Raw genomic sequence first — 12,477 nt, 5'->3', positions numbered from 1 at the left:
TTTGTACTTTAAACAACAATTTATGGACATCATTGTACTTCTTTGCTATTTGCTATTGCCTTAAATTAATTTTAAATATGTTGTTACTTAATTTTAAAACAAAAAATAAACATATTATGTCCATAAAATATTTAAAATATTCCTAAAAAGAACATTGATTAATTACCATGTCATACCCTAATTTTTTAAGGAATATCGCTCCTGTATTTGCACCCGTGCAATTTAGGTGAAGAGATGAAAGCACCAATTAAAGCATGCACCCAATGACTAGAAAGAAACATCATGAGAGAGAGGGAGAGAGTATCTGATGACAATGCCTGCATCGTTAGCTTAACTCAGTCTGAGAGTTAAGCTGTAGTTTAAGGCCTAACCTAATTGGCCTGCATCATTAGCCTAACTAAGTCTGAGAGTTAAGCTGTAGTTTAAGGCCTAGCCTAACCATATACAAAGAATATAATAACTCATATGTTTTATCTATCACATAGTAACCGTTGACAATAATTCCCAAATTATAAAAATGGAACAGTATGGAAGTCTTTAGGATTACAAAGGACATTTTCTTCCTGTTTTTATTTGTAAAAATCCCTTAATTAATCACGTCCTCAAATAACACAATATCTAGTTCCAATACAAAATCCAATAAAAAAAGAAAAACAAAACAACAACATAATGAGGGAAAGCCGTAACTCAAAGTGTATGTAACGCCTATCCGGCTGTCTCTTCTTCCTTAAAAAAGAAAAGCAATAGCAATGGACATTAAAGAGACAAAGAAACTAGCAAAGACCCCAAATGATGAAGAAGTAGTAGGAGGCGGTGCAGCCATAGTGGATGGACCTTCAACCTTATCAGGAGATGACGTAGGAGATGGGCTGCAATCAGCAGGGGTAGTTGATGTGGGAGTAGGGGTCGTGGGAGTAGTAGGAGTGTTGGTGGAGGGTGGAGTGGCGCCCGGAGAGCTCGAGACAGTGATTGTCAGGACCCAAATCCATGAAACATGAATTTAGACACCTGACTAACTTGCTAACCTTACTTAGCTCAATAAACACAATTTATTTAAACTTAATTCAATAAAACTCCAAATAAACAATGCTTCTGATAAACCTCTTATAATAACTAAAATCCACAATTTATAATAATCTCCAAAATATTGTGAAGTCTAAGCAGAAAATAAGAATAATAATAACTATTAATCTTTTCAAAACTCCACAAATTGAAAATAAACTCCACTATATAAAATGTGAACTACAAAACAAAGGTAACTAAAATTTAATGAGTCTTCGAGTAACACTGAAGCCGCCTACAACTTCCACGCTCTACCTTGCACCTCACAAGCGGTCCAAAGGTTCTAATTCTCAACTATACTTTAATCTGAAAATATTAATTGATGGGGTGAGCCACACATCTAGTAAGTAATTATACAGAATACACAACGGAATAGAGTCAAGCAAAGCACGAGTTTGATTTCACAAATTCACTCAAAATATCCAATATAGTTTTCAAAACATGTAAAGAATCACTTAATACACATATAATCATATCTTAAAGTCTTTTGGAAACACATACAAATAATTGATCGAGCACGGTGTCACATATACACATCACATATTCTCACATACAATCCCGTGAGCGGATACCAACATCTAACCCTTGGTGAGGGATCAACACATATTCTCACATACAATCCTGTGAGCGGATTTACACATATATATCTGATCAATTCTAAAAACACTCATTTTGAGTCACATATCTCAAACAATAAAGTTTATACAACATATAATAATTTTCTCAATATTAACAATTGTTCCAACAATAAAGATATATTAAATATCACAATATCAAATTGAAACATAAATCAAAAGATGCTTGACTCTCTTAGGGAACGAATAGGAACTGAAGAGTTTATATAAATATTTTTACAATTCTTGAATAAGTTTGAAAATCCAGTTTGCTAAAAGGAACGTCTTAAATACCATTTGAAAAACAAGAATATGATTTTGAAATCACTTGGTTTGAAACAATTTAAAGAACAAAAATCTTTTTAGAAAACTTACTTTGAAACTCAATTATTTTCAGAAAATAGTTTAGTTAAAAATCATCTTTTAAATGGGATTTAGACATTCAAAACGTTATTCAAAATTCGAAATTTCTTTTAAAACATTATTTAAAAGCCAATTAAAATTTCTCTTTCAATAGTGTAAAAATGCTTTTTGATAAACTTTTTAAAAAAATGTAAGCTTAAAAATATAACTTTGAAAATCTTTAACTTCTAAGAACCTAAAGAGCAAAACTTGTGCATATTATGCATAATTACTTACCGCACTCAAATCACTCTGAAAGTCCAGCCAAAATAATCTCCAAAGAGCCTCAAGACACTCTTAAATCGGACCTATAATCAATTATGAAAATTACTCAATATCCTCTACGAAATATAAATTTTACTAAACTATAAGAATTGACTCACTAGTAAAATACTTTGCTGAACTAATGATAGCACTAATGCAAAGTAATTTATCAGAACCTAGAGGCAGCAGCTAAAGTTTTAGAGTTTAAGTTAATATACATAACCCCAACCAAGCCATATTATATATATATATATATATATATATATATATATATATATTTACCATAGAAAACTTTACAACTAACCTAATATCCTAATATGTATATATATATATATATATATACAGCACGGCATAGCATAAGTCCAGAGGCAAAGAAACCACAGCCGAAATATTTGACTTCTTCTATTCATTATATATATATATATATATATATATATATATATATATATATATATATATATATATATATATACAACTAAATATAAACAGACCCCTTCTTTGACTTCTTCAACCAATATATATATATATATATATATATATATATATATATATATATATATATAAAAATTCAAGAAGAACAAGCCACTTTCTTTGACTTCTTCTTTAACCTTTATATATATATACACAAATCCACCGTAGCCCTTCTTTGACTTCTTCTTTCACCTTCTTTAACCATTATATAAATATATACATATATATACCAATTCAATGAAAGAAGGAGGGCCGAATTATTTGACTTCAATCTAGGATTATATGTACAGATCCAATGGAAGACTTAAACAAAAAAATATTGATTCGTGAAATCCCACGGGCTCAAATCTAATATCTAATCCAATGGAAAACCTAAACATTAGAATATAAATTTTAGGATCAAAATCAAATTTCTAAATAACCTAATAAAATTCTAATTTTTTTCTTGTTTCTAATTGAGAGAAATCTTACCTTGAACAACTGAGTGTCTCTTCAATTGTACGTGTACTAACTCCAAGGAAAACACTTCTTAGCCTCTTAGATAAAACCCCGACTATCTCTTCCTCTATTCTGTAGCTTGTATTATAAGATGTGGGCTTAGTGGGTAGTTGCAATAACAATTAAAAGAAAGCCTATAGCCCAACAATTATATTTTAAAGAAAACTCTAAAATAAAAAATATTATGTGGGGTTTTACACTCTTCCCCTCTTAAAAATAAGTTTAGTCCCCTAAACTTGACGTACCTCAATTAGAAAATAGATAGGGGTATTTTTCTTTCATGTCTTCCTCTTTTTCCCATGTCGCTTCTTGAACTGTATGATTTCTCCACAACACCTTCACTAAGGATATATTCCTTGAACGTAGCACTTGCTCCTTCCTATCAAGAATCTGCACTGGTTGCTCTTCATAAGACAAGTCCTCTCTAACATTGATCGGCTCATACTCCAAAACATGTGATGGATCGTGCATGTACTTTCGTAACACCGATACATGGAATACGTTATGAATATGTGACAAAGCCGGTGGCAATGCCAACCCGTAAGATACGTTGCCCACTCTATCCAAGATCTCAAAAGGACCAATATACCTCTGACTTAACTTGCCTTTCTTCCCAAACCTCATCACACCCTTCGATGGAGACACCTTTAAGAATACATGATCCCCAACTTGAAATTCTAAGTCTCGCCTTCTATTATCTCGCATAACTCTTTTGCCTACTTTGAGCAGCTAGAAGTCTTTCACGAATCAATCGAATCTTTTCGTAGTCACTTGAACTAGTTCTGGACCAAGCAACTTCCTTTCACCCACTTCATTCCAACAAATAGGTGACCTACACTTCCGGCCATACAATGCCTCAAAAGGAGCCATCTCTATGCTGGAATGGTAACTGTTATTATAAGCAAATTCAATTAAAGGCAAGTGAGTCTCCCAACTACCTTTCAAGTCTAACACACAGGCTCTTAGCATGTCTTCAAGTGTCTGTATAGTTCTTTCTGATTGCCCATCCGTTTGAGGATGAAAAGCTGTACTAAAATCTAACTTGGTTCCCATAGCCTTGTGTAAACTGTTCCAAAACTTAGAGGTGAAACGAGGGTCTCTATCAGAAACTATAGAGACAGGAACTCCATGTAATCTCACTATTTCCATAACATATAATTGAGCCAATCTATCCAATGAAAACGTAGTTTTGATTGGTAGAAAATGGGAAGACTTGGTCAGTCTATCCACTATTACCCATATAGCATCATGACCCTTAACTGACTTAGGCAATCCAGTCACAAAGTCCATAGAGATATGTTCCCACTTCCACTCTGGAATACTGAGAGGTTGAAGTAACCCAGCAGGCCTTTGATGCTCAACCTTAACTTGCTGACAAATTAAACACCGAGATACAAAATCTGCAATCTCCCTTTTCATATTATTCCACCAATACACCTCTCTAAGATCTCGATACATTTTGGTGCTACCTGGGTGAACAGTGTATGCAGATTTATGAGCCTCCTCCATAATTTCCCTTTTTAATTCAGCATTATTGGGAACACATAATCGATTTCTAAATCGTAAAACACCATCTCCTTGAACTTCAAACTCAGCTCGATTACCTTCCTTTACCTCTTCCATAATCTTTACCAAATTAGGATCGAACCTTGAGCGCTCGTCACCTTTCCAACTAAAGTAGGTTGCACTCGAAAATGAGCAACAAGTACCCTTGACTCATTAAATTGGAGCTCCACATTAATCTCCTTCAACTCTTCAAAGAAAGGTCTTTTCCTCGAAATTATACTTGCCACCCTACTAGAGGATTTTCTACTCAAGGCATCGCCCACCACATTTGCTTTACCAGGGTGATAATGTATTGTACAGTCATAGTCTTTCAACAACTCAATCCATCTCCTTTGCCGCATATTCAATTCTTTTTGAGAGAACAAATACTTCAAACTTTTATGGTCGGTGTAAATCTCACACGTCTCCCCATATAAGTAGTGCCTCCATATCTTTAATGCAAAGACCACTCGCCGCTAACTCTAAGTCATGAGTAGGGTAATTCTGTTCATACCTTTTTAGCCGCCTAGAAGCATATGCTATCACCTTTCCATGCTGCATAAGCACACAACCAAGACCTTTCGTGAAGCATCACCGTAAATTACAAACCCTCCCGAACCCGTTGGCAATGTCAAACCGGAGCGGAAACCAACCGGTCTTTCAATTCTTGGAAGCTCTTTTCACAATCATCTTTCCACAAGAATTTAGCATTCTTTTGAGTCAACCTAGTCAAGGGACTTGCTATACTTGAAAAACCTTCAACAAACCTCCTATAGTAACTCGCAAGACCCAAGAAACTACGAACTTCAGATACATTTGTTGGTCTAGGCCAATTTACCACAGCTTCCACCTTTTTAGGATCCACAAAAATGCCATCCTTAGATATTACATGCCCCAAAAACTTTACCTCGTCTAACCAAAACTCACACTTCTTAAACTTGGCATATAACTTCGCTCCCTCAAGACCTCGCAACACCATCCTCAAGTGTTCTACATGCTCCTCCCGAGTTTTAGAATATACTAAAATATCATCAATAAAAACAATAACAAACCGATCCAAATAAGGCTTGAACACACGGTTCATTAAATCCATAAAGGCAGCAGGGGCATTAGTCAATCCAAATGGCATCACTAGAAACTCGTAGTGTCCATAGCGAGTACGGAAGGCAGTCTTAGGTATATCTTCTTGCTTAACCTTGAGTTGATGATAACCTGATCTAAGGTCAATCTTCGAAAAGACTTTAGCACCTTGCAATTGATCAAACAAATCATCAATCCTAGGTAAGGGATATTTATTCCTCACCGTGACCTTATTCAACTGCCTATAGTCAATGCATAATCTCATAGACCCATCCTTTTTCTTTACAAAAAGAACAGGAGCACCCCAAGGAGATACACTAGGTCTGATAAATCCCTTTTCTAAAAGCTCTTGCAATTGCAATTTAAGCTCCTTCAACTCGCAGGTGCCATACGATATGGTGCCATAGAAATAGGTGCGCTTCGGCACTAAATCAATGGCAAATTCTATCTCTCTATCAAACGGTAACCCAGGGAGATCCTCAGGAAATACATCAACAAAGTCCCTCACAACAGGAATGTCATCAATCTTAATCCCTTCCTTCTCATTATCCACCACATATGCAAGATAACCTTTACAACTTTTTCTAAGTAACTTATTAGCATGAATGGCAGAAATAACATTAGACACGAGGCTTTCTCTAGACCCATGAAATACAAATTCAGGTCGACTTGGAATACAAAACACCACTTCCTTCTTGTAACAGTCAACATTAGCATGATAAGCTGCTAACCAATCCATGCCTAAGATTACATCAAATTCTTGAATTTCTAAGAGAATCAAATCAGCCAACAACTCATTTTCTCCAATCTTAATCACACAAGACTTACATATAAACTCGGCAACCATAGTTTCACCCAAAGGAGTAGAAACAAAGTTCAAAGTCCAACAATTCAGGCACACAATCAGCATATTTCATATAAGCACAAGATACAAAGGAATGAGTAGAACCAGGATCAATAAGAACTCGTGCGTATGAGAAAATATGGGAATGGTACCGTTACTATCGACTTGGATGCCTTAGCATCTTGCTCGCAATAGCAAACACGCGTCCTTGGACTTTTGGCCTTTGCTTCACATCACAGGCTTAGCCACCAACTCACTCTTCATGGCCGGGCAATCTTTGATACGATGACCCATCCGACCACACTTAAAACAAGCCCCACTTTCACGATAGCAAACACCCTTATGCTTTTTACCACACTTCGACAAACCTCTACTACCCGTTGCACCATTTTAGTCTCTCGGTTCTCGCCGTAGTCTTCTTCTTAAATGGCTTATTGTGTTCATTCCCTTTATGAAACCCTTCGCCTTAGGCCTTTTGTTATTCCGACTCCTAATCCTCTCGATAGTCTTCACACTCCTTCTCAACAACCTTTGCGGTCTCCACGACCTCGAATAAGACTTCAATCGTAAGGCCGCCATCCTAGTTCGATACTTGGTCGTAGTCCCCTCGAAATTTCTTAGCCTTCCTAACATCATCGCCCACCATGTGAGGGGCAAATCGAGACAACTCGCAAATTTAGCCTCATACCGTAACACCGTCTTATTCCCTTGAATGAGCTCCATAAACTCCACTTCTTTCTCATCCCGTACACTTTCCGGAAAATACTTTTCATAAAAGGCCTCAAGGAAAATACTCCAAGTTAGTATCTCATCTTCCTCAAGTGGCAAGGTCTTTTTGGTAGATCTCCACCAATGCTCTGCTTCCCTTTCGCATAAAGGAAGCAAATGAGACTTTTTGCACTTCAAGCACAACCAATCACATCAAAAATTTTCTCCATTTGCATTATCCAAGATTCTCGCTTCTGTAGGATCGGGGTTGCCCAAAAATGAAGGAGGACCCAATTTCCCGAATTGCTCAATGGTACATCCTTCAACCTCCGTATCTTTGGGCTTAACTATTCCACTAGTACTAACATGCTTCTCCACCACTTCAGCAAGACTTTTAATAGCACTTAAAACACCCTCAAGGCTCTCAGACTTTGGTTCAAGACCAGAAGGGGTAGAATTGCGGGGTGGCATTTTCCTATAACCAAATAAACAACACCTTAAAGTCAAATAAATCACAAGCAAAGTCATGATATACAAGATATACTAAACCTTCTACTATTATAATATTCTAAGCATATAAGCATATAGCTTCTAACAATTATCAAACTCCCAAAACTACCTTTTGCCTATGAATAATAATTCAAGCCTACTCCTCCACATCTTATAAAAATATCGTAAGTCCTAACCGTCTACGTAATCATAACCTGGCTCGATACCAACACTGTCAGGACCCAAATCCATGAAACATGAATTTAGACACTCGACTAACTTGCTAACCTTACTTAGCTCAATAAACACAATTTATTTAAACTTAATTCAATAAAACTCCAAATAAACAATGCTTCGATAAACCTCTTATAATAACTAAAAACAACAATATAAAATAATCTCCAAAATATTGTGAAGTCTAAGCGAGAAAATAAGAATAATAATAACTATTAATCTTTTCAAAACTCCACAAATTGAAAATAAACTCCACTATATAAAATGTGAACTACAAAACAAAGGTAACTAAAATTTAATGAGTCTTCGAGTAACACTGAAGCCGCCTACAACTTCCACGCTCTACCTTGCACCTCACAAGCGGTCCAAAGGTTCTAATTCTCAACTATACTTTAATCTGAAAATATTAATTGATGGGGTGAGCCACACATCTAGTAAGTAATTATACAGAATACACAACGGAATAGAGTCAAACAAAGCACGAGTTTGATTTCACAATTTCACTCAAAATATCCAATATAGTTTTCAAAACATGTAAAGAATCACTTAATACACATATAATCATATCTTAAAGTCTTTTGGAAACACATACAAATAATTGATCAGAGCACAGTGTCACATATACACATCACATATTCTCACATACAATCCTGTGAGCGGATACCAACATCTAACCCCTGCTGGTGAGGGATCAACACATATTCTCACATACAATCCTGTGAGCGGATTTACACATATATATCTGATCAATTCTAAAAACACTCATTTTGAGTCACATATCTCAAACAATAAAGTTTATACAACATATAATAATTTTCTCAATATTAACAATTGTTCCAACAATAAAGATATATTAAATATCACAATATCAAATTGAAACATAAATCAAAAGATGCTTGACTCTCTTAGGGAACGAATAGGAACTGAAGAGTTTATATAAATATTTTTACAATTCTTGAATAAGTTTGAAAATCCAGTTTGCTAAAAGGAACGTCTTAAATACCATTTGAAAAACAAGAATATGATTTTGAAATCACTTGGTTTGAAACAATTTAAAGAACAAAAATCTTTTTAGAAAACTTACTTTGAAACTCAATTATTTTCAGAAAATAGTTTAGTTAAAAATCATCTTTTAAATGGGATTTAGACATTCAAAACGTTATTCAAAATTCGAAATTTCTTTTAAAACATTATTTAAAAGCCAATTAAAATTTCTCTTTCAATAGTGTAAAAATGCTTTTTGATAAACTTTTTAAAAAAATGTAAGCTTAAAAATATAACTTTGAAAATCTTTAACTTCTAAGAACCTAAAGAGCAAAACTTGTGCATATTATGCATAATTACTTACCGCACTCAAATCACTCTGAAAGTCCAGCCAAAATAATCTCCAAAGAGCCTCAAGACACTCTTAAATCGGACCTATAATCAATTATGAAAATTACTCAATATCCTCTACGAAATATAAATTTTACTAAACTATAAGAATTGACTCACTAGTAAAATACTTTGCTGAACTAATGATAGCACTAATGCAAAGTAATTTATCAGAACCTAGAGGCAGCAGCTAAAGTTTTAGAGTTTAAGTTAATATACATAACCCCAACCAAGCCATATTATATATATATATATATATATATATATATATATATATATATATATATTTACCATAGAAAACTTTACAACTAACCTAATATCCTAATATGTATATATATATATATATATATACAGCACGGCATAGCATAAGTCCAGAGGCAAAGAAACCACAGCCGAAATATTTGACTTCTTCTATTCATTATATATATATATATATATATATATATATATATATATATATATATATATATAAATCCAACTAAAGATCAACAGCCACCTTCTTTGACTTCTTCAACCAATATATATATATATATATATATATATATATATATATATATATATATATATATAAAAATTCAAGAAGAACAAGCCACTTTCTTTGACTTCTTCTTTAACCTTTATATATATATACACAAATCCACCGTAGCCCTTCTTTGACTTCTTCTTTCACCTTCTTTAACCATTATATAAATATATACATATATATACCAATTCAATGAAAGAAGGAGGGCCGAATTATTTGACTTCAATCTAGGATTATATGTACAGATCCAATGGAAGACTTAAACAAAAAAATATTGATTCGTGAAATCCCACGGGCTCAAATCTAATATCTAATCCAATGGAAAACCTAAACATTAGAATATAAATTTTAGGATCAAAATCAAATTTCTAAATAACCTAATAAAATTCTAATTTTTTTCTTGTTTCTAATTGAGAGAAATCTTACCTTGAACAATCTGAGTGTCTCTTCAATTGTACGTGTACTAACTCCAAGGAAAACACTTCTTAGCCTCTTAGATAAAACCCTGACTATCTCTTCCTCTATTCTGTAGCTTGTATTATAAGATGTGGGCTTAGTGGGTAGTGGGCTGCAATAACAATTAAAAGAAAGCCTATAGCCCAACAATTATATTTTAAAGAAAACTCTAAAATAAAAAATATTATGTGGGGTTTTACAGTGATGGCTAGCTTCTGACCTGCTAGGCAGTGCCTGCCGACGGTGCATATGTAGTAGTGACTGCCAGCAGCCTCGAGAGTCACATTAGCAGGGCCAGTTTTGATGGCGTTGCCAATAGGGTTGGCAGTGCTGCAAGCGTCGTAGGATTCTTTTGTTACATTAAGGACATCGTGCTCGTTGGTGGTGAAGTTGAACGCTGCAACACATGATAATTAATTATTATGATGGAAAATGCATTAGATATTGATATAATACTTAAATTAATAGAGTTCCTGATAGGAGGAGGATGCACATATATTGATTTGTTATGTTTTAGTGTATGTAATATTATTAGAGAAATAAAATTCGAGGATCTACATTCTGTAGTTGTTTTTTGCATATTAATTGTATACAAACACATTTATAACTACTTGATTTTCAGTTAATCACTTTTTTTTTTTTATGTGGGACAGTTTCCAAGGCTCATAGGGCACCTAATTAATCTCTTGGGTATGTGATTAATCACCCATTTGTTGGTGATATTGTTACAGATAAACATAGCAAAGAGCATATCTAATATGTATGGTTGGAAGCTTGGACTAGGTTCCAACACAAAAGTACATCTTAAGTAGAAGACATTAATGTTATTTGAAGAATAAATGTCCCTTTGAAAAAAAGAAGTTGGTAGCGATGATGAAAAAGAATAGAAAAAAATTTAAGAGCAAAGAAAAATGAAAAAGTGTGAGAGAAAAGACAGAAAATCATACTTAAAATATCACCAACCACGAACTGCTTACTAGCAGCCCAAGTCTGATATGCCTGGGCACCACCTTGGGGAATGGTCCAACCAATGTTATCTCCCACAACATGCACTGTTTGTGCTGTCGTGCATTGTAAAAGCACTGCAGCAACAACACCAAGAACAACCACAACACTCATAAGCTTTTCCATTCTCTCTTTCTCTATCTCTCTAAACAATATATGTCAATATGTATATGCTGTTTTCCTTTGATACAATCTAAGTTATCAATATGTATTATTGTATATGTCTTCGATGACAATGTGAAGTTGCATGTAGACTATATATAGTGACGCAAAAATGATGAGGAAGAGCTCATCTAGGACTTAGACACGGCCTTGACGGGGAAGCATGATCGACCAAGCACCGATTAATTAGACTCTAAGATAATTCATAATTTAAATGCCGGTCCCTTTTGTTCATTTTATTACTTGGTCATAGGTCCATTATGTACGTACATTTATGAATCCATCTCTTGACCTCAAACCAAAGTAGAAAGTCTGCAGATTTGATTTGAAAAGTCTTACATTTCTTTGGACCATACAGAAAATTCAATAAGGCTAGAGTTTCTCTTTAGTTGGACACTTGGACCACGTCCTACCAAATCACGCGCAAGTTCATTTTTTTTTATCAACAAAACACGCCATCTCACAAAACTACTAGTAACAGTTGGAGACGCGAAACTCTATAATAAACACTAAAAACTACACTCACGCACCGATGTGAGACACAAGCCCTTTTTTTTTTTTTGTTGACGTGCAAGTTCATAATAATATTCATTGAAACTAGCTCACATCATTCATATCTTAATATAGCATTAATAACATTGAATGACTTAATAGGCTATATTATAGCCTATTAATATTTAGTCTTTCGATGTTGATTCTCCAAAAAAATAAAAAGGTCTTTCAATGTTATTCTCACAAGAGACGAA

At 34.3% G+C, this 12,477-nt stretch overlaps 1 protein-coding gene and 1 long non-coding RNA gene across 2 annotated transcripts; both read right to left on the bottom strand.

The window, feature by feature from the left end:
- Nucleotides 1–556: 556 nt before the first annotated feature.
- LOC142634334 (umecyanin-like) lies at nt 557–11,790 on the bottom strand. The gene is made up of 3 exons (XM_075808631.1): nt 11,512–11,790; nt 10,771–10,961; nt 557–970 (listed from the first exon to the last, which is right to left on the bottom strand). The coding sequence occupies exons 1-3, from the start codon at nt 11,693–11,695 to the stop codon at nt 728–730; spliced, it is 618 nt and encodes a 205-aa protein (XP_075664746.1). The 5' UTR covers nt 11,696–11,790; the 3' UTR covers nt 557–727.
- LOC142634336 (uncharacterized) lies at nt 8,448–10,759 on the bottom strand. The gene is made up of 3 exons (XR_012844120.1): nt 10,535–10,759; nt 9,560–9,630; nt 8,448–8,608 (listed from the first exon to the last, which is right to left on the bottom strand). It is a non-coding gene; the product is annotated as an uncharacterized LOC142634336 (long non-coding RNA).
- Nucleotides 11,791–12,477: the final 687 nt, after the last annotated feature.

The sequence above is a fragment of the Castanea sativa genome, chromosome 5, assembly GCF_040712315.1.
Source record: "Castanea sativa cultivar Marrone di Chiusa Pesio chromosome 5, ASM4071231v1".
NCBI classification, from domain to species: domain Eukaryota; kingdom Viridiplantae; phylum Streptophyta; class Magnoliopsida; order Fagales; family Fagaceae; genus Castanea; species Castanea sativa.
This window is presented reverse-complemented; position numbering and strand designations above follow the sequence as displayed.

Excerpts from the sequence above, each read along its gene's own strand:
- LOC142634334 (XM_075808631.1), bottom strand. The coding sequence starts at position 11,695 with ATGGAAAAGCTTATGAGTGTTGTGGTTGTTCTTGGTGTTGTTGCTGCA. Across the intron at positions 10,962-11,511 it reads CGTGGTTGGTGATATTTTAA|CGTTCAACTTCACCACCAAC; the intron begins GTATGATTTTCT and ends CATGTGTTGCAG. Across the intron at positions 971-10,770 it reads TAGCAGGTCAGAAGCTAGCC|ATCACTGTCTCGAGCTCTCC; the intron begins ATCACTGTAAAA and ends TGGGTCCTGACA.